We start from the raw sequence: 22,106 nt of genomic DNA on the forward strand, positions 1-22,106 counted from the left end.
TCCCAGGAGAATGCGTGCCAACTGTTCATTAGTGCGAAAAGTTTACACAATAAGTCTTTATTTGATTATACAAATGGGGAACATATTTTCAGGCACATGCCGTCTCTTCTAGTTGGAGTGTATGCCGCAAGTCAGACATTCACCTTTCCGTCCTCAAGACATTTTGAGAGAACGATCTGTCTCATTTATCTGAATGTTTTTGTCACACTTGCAAAATCATCACAGTAAAACAATAACTAATCTTTACAGAAATCCCCCCTCGTTAATTATTGCTATTTGCAAATATATTTCACAAGTGTGACTTTCAAGGTGTTAAGGGGGTTTATTTAAACAGCTTGTATAGACAGCTGCAAGCAAACAAAACATGTAATCGACAATTACGACTTTACCTCATGAATTTTCGCTGGAATTTATTTTACTATTTTAGTCATAAAACTTTCAAAATTGGTCAGAGTCGTGCATTTGAACACAGGAAATATAGATGAATTCGAAATATTTAGAGAAAGTCATGAGACATGCTTTCAAATGGAATCAACAGGAGAAACGAAAAAATGGAACTGTAAGCCATACTGTAAAAACTCTATTAACCTCTTTTAGGCATATGAATATGAACACATGTCGTTCGGTACAATGCTTTTCATTCATATGAACGTTCAACCTTGAAAAGCTTCACCAACCACTCAACTATTGTGAAACAATACTTTACAAAAAAACAACTTGCTAAAAACAATAAAGCAAATCAAATTGACACTCTTTTGGCATTTAAAGCAAATCAAATATGGTGCTCTGCAATGCTTATCTCCTATAAACTGGTATAGTTTAACATCCTTGCACTGCTGTGCTGAAACAGTGAGATAACCATGGTTAAACACTCCAAACTGAAGTTGGTTGCCCATGCCCGGTCGACTTATCAGCCACTGAAATTTCTCCAAATAGGCAAGAATAAGTGTGATTAAAGTGGACACTACATGTCAGAATTTTTCCCCAAAAATATTTGCTACACGCTCTTGAGATGTCCTCTTGGAAAGAGAAAGTCGGTAATTAGTCACAGGTTCATCCTCCTCTTATGGGCAGCTATAGATACATACATTTAAGCGAACAATAGACTTTCTACTTACCAGAAAATTCCCCAAGCAGGAAATATTGCTTTAGGAAGTAATTCATGTTACAGCAGATTTGGGCTCAAGTCACGTGAATATGTAATTACAATGAGTCAGGTTGCGACAAGCTCTATTCTCAATTTCGGTATCCGTACTGTTATAATAACTCGATTAACAAAACATCATGACATGTTACATGTCAAACGGTAGTCAATAGCGACAAGGCATGAGAGACGTATGACATCACACCTTATCACATTTATGATCTCGTCTATAGCTTATAAACGTGTCTTTAAACACACCAATTGTGCCAGTATGGTGTTCGGACTCCCACAACATAATGAAATATCAAACCTATTCATCATCACCACCAAACATATTTTATACATTAGTTCACGGCTCGTAAATACCCCCATTGTGTTTGTTTAACACATTGAAAGTAGATATTTGAATCTTACTGCGGGAAACACAATTATATACCAGAATGATTTATCGTGTGTTACGATATGTTTATATATATATAGAGAGAGAGAAAGTCACGAGACATGCTTTCAAATGGAATCAACAGGAGAAACGAAGAAATGGAACTGAACTATATATATATATGTATATATAGAATAAAAACATTTTTTTCAGATCGTCCGCTAGGCCTTTCTGCCTTCTAGGGCTTCTTCACGCGGATTGATGTTTATTTATCACCGTTGGTTACATGACGTCATCAATATTTGTAAAGTCAACAATTTTAGTGACGTCATAAATAAACAAGCTTAGTGACGTCACAAACAATACCATGATTTTTGCAATGTATTGCATGTAGATGTTTTCTTTGTCTTGGTATTGTTTGTGACGTCACTATGCTTGTTTATTTATGACGTCACTAAAATTGTTGACTATACAAATATTGATGACGTCATGTAACCAACGGTGATAAATAAACATCAATCCGCNACAATATCCAATGTAAATAAACATGACGGCAGCTGAAGTATCGCTAGGCATTGTGAGATTTGACAATGTCATTGTAAATTTATGTGCAAAATGAAAAATAAAATAAAAAATACTTTTATTACAACAAAAACAAGGCCAAGGTCTGCAATATCGTACAAAATGCACATCGGTTGAAATCACCAATGCCGGCAATGGAAACAATTTTAACGCTCATGCAATTTATCAAAAATATCGTCTGTTACACTGCACTGATCAACAGGGGTTCGTTACAAATGTCTGAAATACACATAGTTAATTGACCTACTTACACATATGTTACAGACCAGGGATGTGTAACCATTATTTAAGCACATCCCTGTACAGATCTACTGATATGAGTCACAGCACACATAAACAATTCAGACATGTGTAATGAACCCCTGTGCTCCGTTGCAAGATCATTCACTTCAAACGCTATCAGTTTCACGCGCCTCGCAGACACTGTTTCCTCAGTTTCTGACGACATGTCAAATAACTAGACTGTTATAGAATCTACAGACTGTAGTCAGATTCCCATACAATCAACAAATAAGTCCACGTCTGGATTCTTCACAAAATGAGCAAAGAGAAAAGTTCGAATTAACTTCGAAAATAACTCCCTCGTGGAGGGCAAGGTCGGATTTACGGTGTTCACTGTATTTATCCATGCGCTAAATTTGTTCCGGAGAAAAATCGAAACAAATTCGAATCTAACTTTCAGCTCAGAGTTCTATTAATAAACTAAAATCACCCTAGAGACATATCATACGCAATTGTATTTATACTGAATTGTGGAATAACATTGAAGTGTTTTTGCCAATCAGCACGCGATAAACACGCTTTTCAAACTATTGAACGAAATTTTGTGGACTGTCGATAAGGCGGGCATTTTAAATTTTCAATATAAATTATAAGTTGAAAAAGAACATGAGAGGCAGAGAAAACGTAAATATAAGTATTGAACTGTTTTTGTATGGTGTTTATGATCTATTTTAATGACACGCGCGCATTATGTTGTTTGCTTGCAAAGCTGTGTCATTCAAATAGATCATAAATACCATACAAAAACAGTTCAATGCTTAAATGAAATTTGTATTCATTTCGCTACGTTTTAGGTAACACTGATGTGAAATACAGTATTTAACTCTAGAGAAACACAGACGTGTTTCCTTATTTAACATCCGTACATAGATGTTACAATATTTCAGCAGATGCATGACGCATTGGGATAGCATGGATTTCATAACGAAAATAACAATACATCACTTTAAAATAAACAAGAGGCACATGGGCCTTAACGGTCACCAGACATCCGATTCAAATAAGGACTGTCATCCAGGGGCTAATTCATACTCTTCGTCGGTCCGAGTGACCTTACTGCATCGTCCATTAAGTTTTCCTTGTGAAAACAATACCTTCAGTAAATATGAACCGATTTCGATGAGTCTAAATACCAGACCAATTTGACCATAACTTACATAGTTATTCCCCTTGGTAATTCTATTATTGTTGGACCCTGTGAACAAGATAACTGAACGAAATGGGTGTGACTCCAATTTTGACCCAAGGGGTCTGTTTTGAACAAACTTGGTAACTTTATGTCTTCTGTTCTTGGTTAAAAGAAAAAAGTAAAAGCGTAATCAATGATTTATTAAATAAGGCACAAAATTTTAATAGCACCTTGTTAGTAGCAAAAATGCGTCATGAATGAAAAAAAGGTGTTCCACATCTATTCTTGTGTAATGTCAATCAACATCACAGGGACAAATAATAATATAATGACAAAGGGCGATAACTCTGCAGGTAACCGTCAAATAATTACCGGACAAAGTTTCATTGAACTCCGTCAACATTTATTTCAAGTTATCGTGTTTACAAGGTCCAATAATAATAGTATTACAAAGGACAATAACTACTGTTAAATAATTTCCCAGTCTCAGACTCATTCGAGATCCTATTGATATAGGGCCGCATACAAAGTTTCATCAAACTTGGTTGATAATTACTTAAGTTATCATGTTCACAAGGTCCAATAATAATATTATTACAAAGGGCAATAACTCTGTAAGCTACTGTCGAATAATTCCCATTCAGAGTCCGGGATCTTTTTGATATATGGCTGCATACAAAGTTTCATCAAAGTCGGTTAACATTTACTGAAGTTATCGTGTTCACAAGGAAAAGTTAACGCACGACGGACGACGGACGACGACGGACAAAAGGCTATCACAACAGGTTACCATGATCTATTGTCAGGTAACCTAAAAACCGATTCGAGTACATTTCATTTGCTGTCGTTTTATATTTCCTGATAATATATAAATATTATGTACTGTTTTAGATTAAGTGTACAACAAGATGTCGAAAATAGTTATACAAAAATACAAAATATAAAATATTTTTTTAATATCTTTTAAAATGAAAATTGATCGCTTTACATACAGTTGTGGGATCGCACAACGTTACACGATGTGCGGTGTGCGCACAATGTGTGCACGGTGTGTGAACGATAAAAAATTGGACGATCATTGCTTGCGCACATTTGTGCGGACGATCGACGAACGTTGTGCGATAACAATCGTGGTTGGTGTAAACTGAGGAATGGCTTAACAATATATACGGTTTCGTGTTAAAACTTATAAACTTGATTTTTAGTATGTTTCTATATTCAAGCTACATTTATAAGCTTATCTTTGTGTCTATACTTTCTAAAATTTAGAAATGGTGTTTTCGGTGTTTTTTAAACGACCTTAATCGACACATGTAACATTACAACACAGTCTCGGCAACACAGGTAAACATAGCCACTTTGTATCTGGACCGTAGTTTTCCCCCACCAGGGGCACTTACGTAACTCGCCAAGGTGTGAAAACAAGGTGAAGGAGATCCGGAGCTATAGACCAAAACAAATGCAAATTACAAATATTAATCGTCCAGTTGTGTTTTCATAACGGTCATACGGTATCACATATCAGCTCTATGTGCCAGGCAAAGGCCAGGTAAAACTCTGGTCACTCATCAAATTGTTATTTACTTGTTCTGTTACCGAGGAGTCAAACTCATTCTTGACAGTCCAACGGTCACTCTATACTGTGTTACACGCATTGTAAAATGTACATACTCAAAATTATAGTGATGAGAGAATTACAGTAATATATAGTGTACATCATTGCATATGCGCTTTCCGTATGTTTTTCCTTCCGTAATATTGATCAACAAATTCAACTGAATCGCACAGCTGTCCGGAGAGAAGCGCACAACGTTAACGGGGTGACGATTGTTAAATCGCACAGTTGTGCGCAACATATGTCTGGACAATGTGCGGACGGTGTGTGCACGATGTATACACGGTGTGCGCACGGTATTTTTGGTGCGTTGTGCGGTCACACAAATGTATATCGAAATTTAACCAAAACATATCTTTCTAGTTGTAATTTGAGACATACCTCAACTGACATCTTCCAACAAAACTTACTTCAACACTAACGTTTTTGTATGACACGATTCGTCAAAATTTAACATCTTCAACTGTATTTAGAAATAAGCAATATATTTATCATTGATATTTTGTTATGAACAAACGCAAAATCATAAATAACCGTTGTTCTCTTTCAACCCTACTAATCACCATTTCAGCAATGATCATGTACTGAGTGACTGCAATGTTGTTATAATGATTTGGGGGCGACTTCAGTTTGTTAAAAATAATGCACCCTGCCTATCAACTTATGTTCCCTTTACTATCATTAAATATACACGCCGGTTTCGTGCGTGAGGTTATCCACAATTTACGCAAAAAAGGCGGGTTCTTCATCTTGATTACATATACAGCTTACCTAAATTCCATGTAAGACATGCAGGTTTTTTTTAGTCAATACTTTCTTTCATTGAGTAATTAATACATTGTTGGCGATACTTAATTGATCTCATCTGAGAGGGCTGGACTGGAATATCCAGTTACCTTACAAAAGAAAATGCTACAACATTGTACAAGAGTCAGTCAGTTCCACTTATTCCTGTTCTTTTTCTTTTTCAGTATTGTATTGTTTGAAAGGTTCTAACAAATTTCACTCTCGTGATCTTGATAGTCCTTACTTACAGCATACAGATATCATAATGCTGAGCGTACTCTAGGCTATTCAGAAGGAGTCGGTTGAAGGTTGAATTTTCTGACACCCGTGACTTTGAAAGTGGATCATGCTTATGTATTGAAACACACTTGATAACCCTTCACACCAGCATAATACGCCCAAACTATTATCAATCTTGACCTTTAACTTATTAAGAAGTCTTTAGAATGATTTAACGCATTTTACCTCTGTCATCTTAAGAGTAGAACATGGTGATTTGAACAAACATGAGATCCCATTCGTCCAAGCATGCAGCAGGCAAATCGTCCCTCTAGACATGTTGGCTATGCAGAGGTTGTTCAGAGGTTTTAACAAATTTTAGACCTCTTGATCTGGGTTTTGGGCGAGGTGATCTTAACAATTTTAGATGATCATTTGTCCCGAGGTTAACACATAGTACAAACAAGTTATAGCAAAATAGGAAAAAATGAGTAGCGTTACATGAATAAGATACCAAAATGTTTACATCAGTACAAGTTTACAGCCAAAAGTAAACAATACCAAGGCAATGAAGAAAGGGCCGCAACTCTGCAAGTAAGTGCAAACATAACCTCTTCCATCCTTACATGTTTATACCCATGACGGTAGACTGACTGAAAACGGTCTTCTGGCAAAACAAATCAAATATCGAGCTCTTAATTCGAATTTAGACATGAACATCCAATCTCTCAAATAAAATAGTACACACTTTGAAAAATACACATTTTAATAAATACATTTCATAAACAGCACATATTGCATATCTACATGAGAGTCAGCAGTTATGTTTTATATGTATAGTTATAATCGTTACAGTACATGATCTATGCATATTGCCATGCGAAACACTTGTAACCGGAAAAGCAGCCTTCTCCCTGAACAAAAATACAAATTGAGAGACCTAAATGAAGTACATAAGTGTGAAAATGTCCTTCGTATAAGTCTACAGTTGTGAGTGTATTACATGATAAAATGTACCCTTGTGTACAATCAAATTACGCCAGGATAGTGATATACATTTGTGTCTATCTAACGTCAATGTCAACAGTGTGCAGATACTTCCGGCTGACGTTCAAACGTTATTTGATTCGTATTCCATTGCACAAAACAGAATGTACATCAAAATGACACGTACGTTACCACACTAAAACTGCCTTTCTTGGAACAAAAATAAAAACGTTTTATATTTTGCAAACAATAGAGCTCTCGTTTGAATGAAAATATGCCTTCATTGTGTTACATTTAATTTCAGCTATACAAATGATTTATTAATTCGTATGTTGCAGTGGAAATGATGAAACACACAATGTAATGTACAACTTTAAAAACTTTGCAAAACAAAGTAACCCTAACATACATGGCAGAGGTGCATTGTTTCTAGCTGAAATCACGCACGACTCGATTCAATGTCTATGATATAAATGAAAATAAAGACTTTTAAGTGTACCCTGAACGAAATATAAATGATTGTACCATTATTCACTTGTGACTTCACATATGTGATCGCCGCTGAGACAGCGGTGTGTTGTTTCAGGGAAAAGAACGCAATATCTCGTAAACAAAGGCTACACTGTATAACGACATTCGCTTTTTAGCCGTGTCTTGTAAAATATGACATATTGTCTGAACGTAATAAAGCAAATCATTCAGGGTACACTTTAATCGCTGCCCATTTTTTTCTGCAATACTTTGCAAATAATTCATTGATGACAGCAAATTGTATAAAAAATCTTCAAACCTGTCATCATTAGAGGAAAAGGTGCATAATTCCTTTATAACACTTATTAAACAAAATGGATTGCTATTAATCATGTGTATTTGTAAGTCTCAGAGCAAAATGTTGTTTCTATAATTAGTGTGAAGACAAACGTTCATTTTAAAATTTCCAGATTTAAAAATGTTGCATTAACAGATGTACAGGAAGTCGTATCAATCTCTGTCTGCACTATTGTTTTGTCGCGTTGAAACTGGTCTTAATACAATGTCTTTGATAAAACAATGACATCTTATGTTTTTATCATATTCTATCTTACGTGTTTGCAATAAATCGTTCACATAGTAAATAAAATGGTTTATCTTTCATCATATTTCACGGGGTAAATTATTTCAGAACATCTGACTCCAGATGACTATTAAATACGTATACATGCCACAACTAACATAGACATTTACTGTATTGGTATCGTATTAGACAAATACAGCGATGTCTATGTCGAAATATATTTACAAACTGAAGGGGTCGTTTAACGGTTAAACCTGCCAAAAAGTATCTGTTCATGATCCTCACACCCCTACACTTAATATGAAACGGCACTGACAAGTCTATTACAGCATTTTACCAACATGCTTCGTGCCTGTATCAGTCTGATTTCAGCGTGCATTCATGACATCGACCTGTTGAGTGTATTGCTGCATTATTTTGAAAATAGGCTGAGCTGTATCAGAGGGATCACTTGTAGAGTCGTCAAATCAGCGAGGACTGCCTGTTAACAGAAAATGCATTAAAAGAATGTTATTATTTATATGAATATACTGTAGTACATGTAGCAGGTTAGGTGGTTCCTTACTAAACATTTCTATCGAATATTTAAGGGGATTTTAGCTTGAAGTAGTGGTCTAATTTGCACTACAGTAGCTCTTGAATTTTCCTGATATTTAAAATTGTATTTAAATGCAAAACATCTCTTACATAGTGCAAATATGGGCGGGGGATAATCTTCTTTAACAATATTAATAATAATATACAACATTTGATATAGCGCCCTATCTAGCTAACATACATGTAAGCCACTCTTAAGCGCTTTACAGTACTTAGCTATACAATTAATACAATTAGCATATACATTATATTAATGCAATTTTGAGAAATTCGCAGGAGCTGCCTTATCAGGCGCTAACTTCTAGTTCTGTCACCAGGCTAATATCGCCATATGTGTGTTTGCCTGCGTGTGTGCAGGAGATGTATTGTGTTCTGTTTGTAGTGGGACCGTGCTTCCAACGGTATCATTTATAGTACCACCTCACTCGAGAACCCTGTCACTTCGGGGAAAGAACCCTGGCCGCCTTTGTGGAAGGCCAGAGTGTAAACCACTCGACCATTCCGCCCATTTATAGTCAATCGTCAAAAGAACGATGCTATTCGACCTCGTACATGCACTTATCAATTCACTATGACACTGAACGATTTTTTTTCAATAACTCCTTAGTTTCAACGCGTTCTAAATGAATGTAATTCCTAAATTTTAAAATCTGACCTAAACAGACAGTCGTAAAAACTGTCAAAATCCCCTATTGTGGCATTGATCTGTCGATAGTATGTACACGTTTCTCCTGACAATCACACAAATAGATTCTCGGTTATTCTATAAGAATTGATCAAACAGTACAGTATCACAAAATATTGCTATTTTCAACTAGAAATATGAACCAAAATCAAAGTCGACACAATGAATTAAACAACAAAAGCCAAGGATACCACAACAAAGGGAAAGTCGTACATTACATTTGCAATCATGTTATCACAACAATCGTTTCCGTTTATGCAATCTCTCCTGTATAAATTTCCAAAGATCACTAGGAATTAAGGACGAATGCATTCAGTGTGCGAACAAGATTCAACCGATATCTTGTACCGCCTTTGTGTGACTGTCTCGTCAGTTACACATGTCTGACGCAGAACTTATTCGGGCTATCTGAAAATTCGTAATTTTTTCAGGTTTTAGGTTGTCATAGCGGCCGACTCAGTTGGCGTGGGAAAGAACACGAAATGCCACTGCATCAGATGGTCACAACAGGAAATAGACGCATGCCATCCAATATCAACACATGAGTTTAACATCGATATGTTTAATATAAGATGCCTGCATAGGGTAACTTATAAAAATAGCATATATAAAGATTTCCAGTAGCATCCACTTATATTTGTGTATTCCCTATGCTAAAAATCCAAACTAAGAAAAACATGCTTTTCAAGTTCAAAGGAAACATTAATGTGCTTGCGTATTCGCGAAATAAAACCCCAAACAATACTGTTAAGTAAGGTTTAGTGTAGCCTCACAAACCACCTTTTAAGTATCGGTGTTTTTCTTAAATTCTACGGCCATGAATATTGGCGATGATAACATATTTGGAATGATCACATAGCCGATCAAGCCGATTAGATAAAGACTCGAGGTGTATTAGTTCTAGTATCATGACTCAAATCCTTGTGATTATTGCGGTGACCATGGAAGCTATGGACACATTGGCAATTAAAACTGGCAATGCCAGTTAGTTGACTACCAGAAACAACCATTTACTTTAGCAAAGTGAAATATACAATACCATGACCTCAGTCCTCGAAAATAGGTTGACAATCGATTGAAACTTTAACATGCTTTAGCTCTTTAAACTTGAAAGGTTTGTCTAGATAATTTGTTGGAAAACAATATCAAAATACTCAATGACAGTAGTCTACAGGAAAACACATAAAGGTTTTTAAGTAATTTATATCAGAATCAGCCGTTTGAAGTATTATACATATATATATTATATTTAACTTATGTAACCTTCTCACTTCTGTGATTTTGAATGAAGTTCGTGGCTGACAACTAAAAAAAGCTTATACTTATCTATCATAGTATGTAACAGACTATCATGAGGTGTTTACCTCATAGTATTAACGTAAAACGTCATGGACTGGAACACAATAATAGCGAAAGATTCAAGACCAAAGGAAAACGGACACTGCAGTCATCACATGAGCTCATGCATTCATATCATGCCAGCTGGGTGAAATATAAGAATAACCTACTGAACATCTTAAATAAAGGAGTTAAATTCCATTCTTTAATATTTTTTTCTCGTTACTTAACATAGATTTCTAAATACGAAAGTGTCTTTACTAAATTAAAAAAATGTCTGAGATATTAGAGCGTATATTAACGGTAGGCGGACATTAACAGCAGCAGACAGATATAATCTCAGGCGGCAATATATAGGACAATACGCGGTCCTCTCGAGGAAAGCACATTCATGGGATTGATTCAACCCTTCATTGCGTAATTAAAGATACTGTCAGAACGTACATAAACCATACTACAGGAATCAAGTTTGTGTATACACATCAGCATCATTCAACAGCTCAAGTGAAACAAAAGTGTTGATTTAATTAAAGATTGCGAGTGAAGAAAAATCTTATGCCTTCTTAGATTGAAATGTTTTCTGCTATATAATTTACAGCATCAACATGCAGTGTTTGAGAGACCTGAATGACTGTCAATCTTTGAAACAGACTTCATTTAATCTATCCTAGCCTACCAACTGATAATAGGGCATACAGAAGCATTTCTTCAGGCATCCACGGTAAGAGAAATGGGAAATGGTATCAATATGAATCACTGAGACATCTCGGTCGAAGGAATGGAATTTCGCATTCCCACGCCAGCCAAGAAAAAAGATTAAGAAAGAAAATTAAGTAATTTTCGAATCGAAATCACTGCAACCAAATGATCTTCACATGTAAGATAATTCAGTACGAGTTTTAATTTACATGACTAATAGGAGAGTAAAAAAGCAGGAACAACACAGGATGTTGTTAGCTATCGCTGGCAGAATCAGACAGGCTGGTATTAGGCAGGGCTATTAACGGGAAAACACAACACCTCAATGACAAATGAAATAATGTATATTGTCCTTTAATTACGCCTGAAGCTATTACACAGTATTCATTAGAATAGTTACCGTAATGTATATCATTTGAGTCTATACTTGAGAAAATGTGAAGAACTTTCAAGGAATTGATTGATCGTAGTTTTAACATAGAGTTTAATAGAAAAAATTGACAAAAACACCCCATTTTTGGTGTTAACATGGTAATTATAAAACCAAGTAAGTAGGTCTCTTCCAAATAAGGTTTGACTGCCGATTTATAGTCACTACTTCCCATGATGCTTGAAACGCAGGGAGCCTGGTAATGAAGTCAAAAACAAAACAAACCTGTTTCTATTTGACAGCAAACACTTAGGTAAAATATGTTTATATATGTACACGTATATTAACAAAGCAAAAAAAATATGTTTCTTTCATCATCATATATGCAGCAATTAAATAACTACGATTGGACTCTCAAACATCTCTAGCAACGGTTTGTCGATATGCACTACAATTTCTACCCACTTAAGATCATACAAATATAACATAGCTGAAAGGACGCTAGGGATGTCGCAGATACACACAATCAGATTTGTTTTCATTCAGTAGGACATCGTGAATGCACAACAAATGATAAATTATATAGAACGTAGAGTACAAAAATATCAATTCTATATTTTCCTCTCATTACCACAGGATGTGAATCGAAGCATTAGATTTAACTTGAAGGAGAACAAGTTGCAGTACTTGTCACTCATTTTCAGTAATCAATAGCTAACGAAGCACACAATATAGCCAACTTCCGGCGTAAAATCTAACCTAAGATATCAATACAACAAGAAATAATGCAACTTCAAAGAATATCGAAATGAACGCAATCCAGGGAGGCTTTGTCTGCTCAGTTTCACCTGGTGTGTAAACGGATGAATTTTAGAATACCAATTACATAATAACAGTCAATTATGACAACTGAAACAACGTAGACGACGAAACTTTCAACGAATAGTTTGCTTTAAATACAGTTGTATAATTGCTGTTATAGATGATGGACACATCGTAATTGATAATTTCAAGGTGAAGATGAAATAGAAAGGACCTGAATAAAGCTATCCAACGGCTACGTGTAGACTATATGAATAATAATCTGATCGAACTGATTATTTTGAGAGAGAGAAAAATGATTACCTGCAAATTTGACATACTTAAAATTCTTTTGATGCATTATTGTATCTAAATGTATGAAAAATCGAAATGTTAAAAAATATTCCTAGAATGTGCTGAAAGGAGAAAACATGCTTAACCAACCTAAGCTGAAATAAATATACATTTCATATATCCTTCATGACCTTTAAAAAACTGAATTGCAATTGCCTTCTCCTGTAAAAGTTTCAAACCATGAACACAGAAATTTTCATACAACATTAAAACCAAAGATATGTTCTATCGTTTATTAATTACTCGCAGATAGTAAATCCTATAATATTTGACAAAGATATTGTGCGTAAACCGTTACCAATCAGATAAAAGGATGCTAAAAAAACAATGCGCAGGGTTTGCTCATCTTTTAAATTAGTCATCATTGTCATTGAATAATTTAAATATTGACCAAGCTCTATCAGATTTTGTTTAAGTTTGACCTAAGCCTCAGTTTTCATATAATGTGCATGCATAGCAAGTGCCATCAAAATCAAATGTTATTACAGAAACCAAAATGTGGACAGACGGAAGCTCCCCATACCATAAAACGACCCGTCAAAATAAAACTAAAGAACACCTAAACATAACTGACATAGGAAAATAACACCATCACTAGAACAAAACAAGAAAAAAAAAGGTAAATATCATAGAGACACCAGGAACAAGGCATATATCATGACCAGCATGACCATTATGGAGGCACGGTAGCCTAGCAGTAGGACACCGGGCTCGTGACCGAATGGTTGTGGGTTCGAGTCACATCACGGCACTGTTTATCTTTGAGCAATATACTTTGCTCCGCTTTTCCAGTCTACACAGCTGTAAAAGAGTACGTGGTTGGGAAGTGATAGAATTGTTGAATGCTAGCTGTGAGCGCCGAAATGACACCTGCTGTATGCTCCCAAGGGAGTTGAGAAAGATATAGGCTGCCTGAAAAGGCCTTGGCCTATAGCCGCTTTGTAAACCGCTTTTAGACGACCAACGAGCTAGGTTGTGATAAAGCGGTATATAAAAACATCGATTTGGTTTAATTTTGTTTAACGTCCCATTAACAGCTTAGGTCATTTAAGGACGTGAATAAAAACCTCGAATTATTATTATCATAACGCCTCGTGTCAAATCAAGGATAGCATGTCAGTCACAAACAATAGAAAATATTGTGGAAATAACGTTTATTATGGTGAAAACAACTTTTACTTTTGCATCCATCCCATGATTGCAGACTCCTCCCGTCATAAGTGCACATCTTTAGTTAATATCAGGTTTAGTTAAAATATGTCGAGCCGCACTTAATGAGAAGTTTTCCAAACATTTTAAAGATATCTTTTTCTTTTATTGGGTCGGTCCCTCAATTTTCTTTTGAGATTCACCCTTCAGTTTTGATGAGCAGTCGTTTAAATTATAACTGACATAAAAACAAAGGACCATTCATCATTACCATGTTCATTGCAAATTGTGTATTATAGGGAGATATTGTAAATTAGATGTAAATCTAAATATGTAACCCTGTCTAAATAAAAATTATTATTATTATTATTATTATTTTAAAAACTCACCTCAGCAGCATTGTATGACTGAACCTTCATCAGATTTGTTTTCCGGAAAGAAAATATCGCCACAGCAAGAACTGCAAGACAACACTCATGTATACATGAACAATTCAGAAATATATTTTAAATTAATTAAAGTCAACTGGTTATTTATTTTCTCTGATAAAGCATGTACTTTGAAATCTAATATTATTTAATGGAATAGTAGTTCGATAACATATTATTACAATGTATGCTTTATCAACATGTGATCTTATTAAACTTTACTAACCAGCCAATATTTCCAGAGAAGAATGTGCCAGTATTCGGTCCCATAGCAGTAACACTTGGTCGCTAGACAGGTAGCCAGAAAAGGCTCGAACAAGCCACTTAAAAGAAATCTTCAATCTGAAATTAAATAAAAACCTTAATTTGACAAAGAGAGCCAATTCAATATAATTTCTTCAAGAGTTTTCTTTTTTTCTCTCTTGACAGTACCAAAGATAGTTTTCTAGAGAAAGTCAATGTTTTAATTATCGTAATATTTTAGTTATATAATTTGATAGATCTTCACGGGTACGTACGGATGACATCCAACTGTCTTCAGATGGAAGTAAAGTTCAGGCTCGTGGATTTGAAGTAGAGATTCGAACAGCAGACTGATTGCTAATATCCCCTAGTTAAATAGAAACAATAGTTTTCAGTATAACAATTGCACATTCCTCTTGAATGATTACCCGAATAAAGAATTCATATAATCTATAATACATTGTCATATGAGATCAAATATATTATCAGACTGAAGTTATGATAAAATACAACAAGAGTACTGCGGGGCGGAACAATATACGCCCGTCGAATGTGTTATACACTTTTTTCACATTGAAATAAGATCTATCTGCATCATTCTAAGAGTGGTTAGCTGACATGCTATAAAAAATGTAGGAGAAATTCTCCGGACAAAAAATCAAAAACTGAAATGAACAAAGGGCGATAACTTTTGCAAAAAATCGTCGAATCAAAATTTTGTTAAAGGCGACGCAACTCCATATCATGATTATGATGTATATCAAGTTTCAAAGAGATCGGTTGAAAAATGTAGGAGAAGATTGCCGGGCAAACAAAAGTTTACGCCGGACGGACGGACAACCCCATTCCATAATACTCCCGTCAAATTTGACGGGCGTATAAAAAAACACAATTGCGTCATTTAGCACTGATTTTACTTTATAATCCAAGAATCTGCGTCAAGTACAATAGTATTATATTTCTCTGGAAATGTTATGCCCTATAGATAAATAAGTGCATATCAGAATATTACAGAATTCTTTAATCTTAAGACGTTTTACCTGGGGATGAGATGAGATACTGTGTAAACGAAAGAAGTATCTGCAGTACAGCTCTTTGAAGACGTAGTAAAGGCAAACCGGCTCGTTGAATACGTAGCAGAGAGGTGCAACTGAAACAAAATAATTTAACTTCAAATCGAATATTCCGAAAAAAATATCAAAGTGCTTTCAGTAGAAAGCATTTCATTTCAACAGTTTCAACGAAAAAAGATACTTGCTATCGTGATTGAAATTTAATTGATTATAACACCAGTATCTATTGAACGAGTTTTTTTTATCAGAAACATTGAAGATGTAAATGGCATTAAAGCCACTGCATTTTTTTGTTTAAAACATAACAATTAAACATGGTATAGCAATCCATCAAACATCATGATTTCCCCCGTCCCTCCCTGCTACATTTGTATTGCGACACGAGTTTATTTTCTCTATTTTGTTACCTCTTCACATCAAATCTCCGTTTACGATTGCTTCAAATGATGTCATAAAGAATAAAAAAAGCCACGAACATGTCTACCTAAAGCCAAGAATTTACACTTCTTCGTATAACATGTCTGTCAACATCCTCAACACATTTCTTATCTTGCTAATGTTGATATGAGGCTTTCTTGATTTCATTAAATAATTTTATAATATGAACAATATTATAAATCGAAAACCTTTGTTGTTTTGTGCTTTACCCTCTGGATACAAGAAACAGCTTGGCCATCAATATATTACCAGCGTGAGTATGCTAGTGTAACTAGTCTGCGAGAAATCACTAATATTTTACAATTCGTTATTGATCAAGCGAAGCAAATGAAGTCAAATGACAAAACGCTAACGTCGTGTCCATTGTACCGGATATATATATATATAGATACGTCACTAGTTTTGTCCGTTATATGTTTTGTAATTTGATGTGATTCTTCATGACGTATGTCTGTCAATTAGGGAGGCCTAATCACTTTAATGGTCGCTTAATGTTCTCTCGTCTCACACTTGACCTATTTGGATATTCTGATAATTTGATTTGATATTATATCGGGCATAATATACCAATCTCCGTGCTACATTGACATCCTGCCATGCTTGCACGTAAGTGAAATTGTTGTTCAAGATATCTAGTCATTGATCATGATTTCACGTTTTTGATCGTTACAAGATATAATTAGTGTAGGGAGACACTATTACTCAATTATCTGAAACGTCATTTGCTTTGATGTTTGAAATCAATCTAAAATAAATACCGTTATGTAATGCTGTATTACACATTCAGAAAAAAAACTATAGAAAAACATGTTGATTATAACCCACTAAATGTTTTAGTTTTTTTGTTCAATTCCTATCAAACAAAATCTTCAAAGACACAGATAATTTAAATGCATAATAACTGTTTTCTTCCTATTCCAAAAAACATAACACCTACAAGAATACATTACTCAGTCAACTACAACTTTCAAATTTCAAGCCCGCGCATAGTTGCTAATTATCCCACAATCTATTGGTAAACCATTTTTTTTTAAACAAAATCGCTAAACTGAGGTTTCGGTGAAATTCTCACTGGAAAGTCATCGAGCTCTTTTGATCATTGTGCAATTAAAAGAGATTTGCATCGTTCGTAACCACAAATTGCAAATGTATTGAATACATCTTTCAAAGTGAACAAAAAAGTATTCCGAAGACATGCACAATGAAAATGTCCAATACATGCACACTGACATTTTTGTTTTCAAATGTGGAATTGATGAGAATTCGGAAATAAAAACATATTTTGCTCAAGTCCGAACTTAGTAACAGTCTTTGTATAATGAACAGTCATACCAAGTTCACCAAAATAAAACTATATTTAAGCAAGTGACGACGAACCGACGGATGGACGTTCCATATACCATAGTATGTCCCGTCAAAATTTTTGACAAAAGTAAAGATAGGTAAGACTTAATTAAATTCTGATACAATAGATGATATCGCGACCAGTGGAACTCTTCAAATAGGAGGTGATTTAACTGTACTCGCTCGGGCAACGGATATATAAACAACATAGTAGTGCCAAATCATTCAGATACGAATTTCCACAAACTTCCATGTAATGAATTGGGTAATATTTTAAAGTCCAAAGGTATCTCCTACTCCAAATAAGAAAAAGGGGGAGCTAGTACACCTATGAAAGCAAGCAGACATGTTAAATTGGCCAGATATTGAAAAAGAGGACGAAGTGTTGTGTGTTACCTTTATGTAAATTAAACGTCAGAAGGCTTGTTTTGGATAAACAATTTGATTGGAATGTCATTGATAAATGCATTTGATGTGACCTTTATTCTTGTGAGTTATTTTTGTTGGTTCAATACAGTGAAGGTGGGGCATATTGTTTACACACTCGCATTCTCTCGCGAGACTTGTGCATTTTCCAGCAATAACTCTTCGAAGAGGAGTAACTCGTGGTTGGTCGCGATAACAAGTATTCCCATGATGTTCAACAACAGCGATCATTGCTTTGATGATTAACTATTATTTGATTATCTATGCAGCATACAATAAATCTGATATAAGTTAACTTAAAACAAAACATTTTAACCTCCGTTGGTTCTAATACCATTTAACAAAGTGCTCTCTCAATGTCTAAATACTCATGCATTTTCATGAAACGCTAAAACCAACCAATAATGATTATGAAAATGAAACCTATTTCACATTTCTTTTTTTTTTGCTACAAGAAATGTTAATAGTTCACCACAAGATTTGACAACTCATACAGAAATGAATTTGCAGGATAATGAAAATGAATTAATGATGAACCTTATATTCTGGACATGTTCAGTGTGAAACAATCACATGAATCTCTGTCACTTTTACGGATGTAGAGCCGCTGAATATCATCCATATTCATGACATCGTTTGATATACGTGTTCAATTACGTACTTACCAACTGTCAAACTGATCAGATGCATCATTTCTGTAGACGCCATTCAAAAATGGATCCAGAAAATGATCAATAATAGCTCTATAAGTATCCGCACTCGTTTGATATCATTTTATCCCATTATCTGTCCGCGATCAGACGGACAGGAAATAAACAATGGCCATTAAAGGCTAACAGGCTACTTCCGTGGCTTTTTACCCGCCATTATACCATGACATTACATAATGAAATAACTCTTATATAGCCTCCCAGAGTGTTTGTACTGGACACAAAACGGTAGTAGCGCTAATAGGTTACAATCCATCAACATTTATCAAGATTACCTTTCAATGGAAAAGCTATACCAGAGGAAATGAAAAGTATTGCGGTCACAGCCGTGTTCAGAGTTGTTTCTATGATATAGACTTGACAGTGTAAAAAAGGAATGAACTATCAGTGCCAGAAACAACACAATATGATTGAAATTTAATCTATATTTGGTCCCAATGAAACCTAGTCTTACTTTGTTTGTCCACCTCTCATTAACACTGATGAGATCCATGATTCGACTCACCGGCTAAAACGCCGACAACGTTCCGAATGCAAATAAATGAGAATCAAAGACAATGTTTTCACTTCAGCCATATCTAAATAAGAGAGTTTATGCAAATGATGCAACATGAACGAAATTATTCCTCCTTATCAAAAATCGCATTGAAGATATTGTTAGCAAAAATCAGCTACCTAAAAACATATCGTAATTATTATTGGGTATATCTTAACATGGTACTGCCTTTACATAACCTTGTTAGGATTGCCAAAATATTGTACGTATATTACAAATGTAAAACTCGACATTTTTATATGCTAACCTTTCCAGTTTTAAGGCCATTCACAAGACAGCAAAAGGTGTTTGCTTAGAAAAATTGTAAAGAAACCGATCGATCAACAAACTCCGCTTATTTGCCTACAATGTTGCGCTTAGACATCCTGTTCCTAGAACAAAGGCATACGTCGGCGATGCAGTGCAATAAACGATATAACAGACATAAGTCGGAGATGCAGTGCAATAAACGATATAGCAGACATACGTCGGCGATGCAGTGCAATACACGATATAACAGACATACGTCGGCGATGTAGTGCAATAATCGATATAACAGACATACGTCGGCGATGCAGTGCAATAACGATATAACAGACAAACGTCGGCGATGTAGTGCAATACACGATATAACAGACATACGTCGGCGATGCAGTGCAATGAACGATAAAACAGACATACGTCGGCGATGCAGTGCAATAAACGATTTAGCAGATTTACGTCGTCAATACAGTCCAATAAACGATATAACAGACATACGTCGGCGATGCAGTGCAATACACGATATAACAGACATACGTCGACGATGCAGTGCAATGGACGATAAAACAGACATACGTCGGCGATGCTGAACAATAAACGATATAACAGACATACGTCGTCAATGCAGTACATTAAACGATATCAGACATACGTCGGCGATGCAGTGTTAAAACGATTAAACAGATTTGCGTCGGCGATGCAATGCTATAAACGATATAACAGACACACATCGGCGATCAAGTGCAATACACGATATTACCGACATACGTCGTCGATGCATTGCAATAAACGATAAAACCAATATACGTCGGCGATGCAGTGGAATAAATGAAATGTAAACGCGGTCAGCTTTACGAACACTCAAAAACGATAAATATATTGGAAGTACTTTTAAATAAAACTTCGGTTAAGGGTTGTAAATGTAGCTGTAGGAGTGTTGCATATCAAGTTGTAAACAGTTTATATAGGACAATGTTGTTCGTTTGTAAAACATCGTAATGTGATACTCTTCAGTTTTATAACATCGGAGATAGAAAGACGTTCTACCTCCTGACTGTTGTTGATGATGTTAATCTTAATTTCTACATGAGAGTTATCTCTTGTTTTCATTTGAAAAGTCAGATAAACAAGACAGGGCCTCTAGAGACAACGATGCTGAGATTTGCTTAAGTTTTATAACAACAATTTACAGATTGCTTACATACTGGTGAATTCGGTATTTGCTTAAATACTAAATATAGATTTAACTCTTAGCGTCGGCTTCACTAATACCCCCGCTCCCCGCATATATAAACAGTTTGTAACCCATTAATTAAAAAATAGTGACCCAGATATGCTGTAGAAATCTTAATTACGCTTACTTGTAATGTAGTACTGGGGTGAGGGGTAAATGTCAAATTGTGGTCATAATTACCTCGTATTAGAACGGGACACACCTCCTCATATAAGCGTTTGATGTACAGCTAAAGTATCAATCTGGGAATACGTGAATTTTAGACTACTCTGAGCTAGATTTAAGATACGCAGGTAACACATAATTTCAGATATATGGTTTTCGAATTCCAAACTGCGCACACCAGCATGCTTCGAGTTCGAAATTCTTTATGAACAGTGTCAGTACTTCCTTGATTTAAGATCAATACTGTCATGTTCCATGTGTTCTATTTTAACTGATATATACGTAACAAAATATACGTAAAGTATCATCATTCTAGTATGTAGATTTCTATGAAAAAGGAAGCGTTACATACCGATTTCTAATCCGTGGTGTTATTGAACACTGCATTCTAACAGGAACAATACCCTAGTACTAAACTATTTAGAATACAATGATGATTTAAATCGAAAACAATATATTTAGAATTACAGAAGCATTTCATCAAATTGTTTAATTGAGTAGATACATGATACACTTCTATGAATCAATGTATCACAACAGATATCGACCAAGCGGTATAAGGGGAATAACAAATAGCTTTTTCCTATAAGTAATCGCAACAGCAACAAGGGACACAACTGATGCAAGCCTGTGGCAACTTGGTATGCTGTTATAATGTGAGATAGTTCAGTACCACCATTATATTAAAATATATTGAAGATGAATTCCTGCTGCTTTTGGTTAAAGTTTGCTTTTCGATAAATATAAATCGACGTTACTAGTTTGCCAGTATCGAAGACGTTTGCCATTTTCCAATTATGTCACGAGTGAAATATTTCAATGATTAATGTAATAATTGATTGGTAGAAGTACGTTTTGTGCCAAGAGTAAAATTAGCCAGACAAATTAAGGTTACTACGCTATTTAAAAGTCCACACAATTAACTTAAATATCGGTAACGTTATACTGACTGTGGCTGAAGTAAATCCTGAAACAATTTTTATATTGACCAATGTTTAAGTCAAAACAAACGATCTTATGACACCTACACAGCTCTCTGGTTTGATGTTCAACGTATCGAGAAATAAGATTTCATTACA

General features: G+C 35.1%; 1 protein-coding gene across 1 annotated transcript in view; it reads right to left on the reverse strand.

The window, feature by feature from the left end:
* Positions 1–6,888: 6,888 nt before the first annotated feature.
* Positions 6,889–22,106, reverse strand: part of LOC110444647 (TBC1 domain family member 19-like) — a 42,356-nt gene continuing 27,138 nt past the window's right edge. Inside the window, exons 13-17 of the mRNA XM_021489013.1 lie at positions 15,882–15,991; positions 15,117–15,208; positions 14,825–14,940; positions 14,560–14,630; positions 6,889–8,658 (exon numbers count right to left, since the gene is read on the reverse strand). Coding sequence (XP_021344688.1) covers positions 8,590–8,658; positions 14,560–14,630; positions 14,825–14,940; positions 15,117–15,208; positions 15,882–15,991 — 458 coding nt within the window. The 3' untranslated portion in view covers positions 6,889–8,589. The remainder of the gene's footprint in view (positions 8,659–14,559; positions 14,631–14,824; positions 14,941–15,116; positions 15,209–15,881; positions 15,992–22,106) is intronic.

This window comes from Mizuhopecten yessoensis, unplaced genomic scaffold, assembly GCF_002113885.1.
Source record: "Mizuhopecten yessoensis strain PY_sf001 unplaced genomic scaffold, ASM211388v2 scaffold2049, whole genome shotgun sequence".
NCBI lineage: Eukaryota > Metazoa > Mollusca > Bivalvia > Pectinida > Pectinidae > Mizuhopecten > Mizuhopecten yessoensis.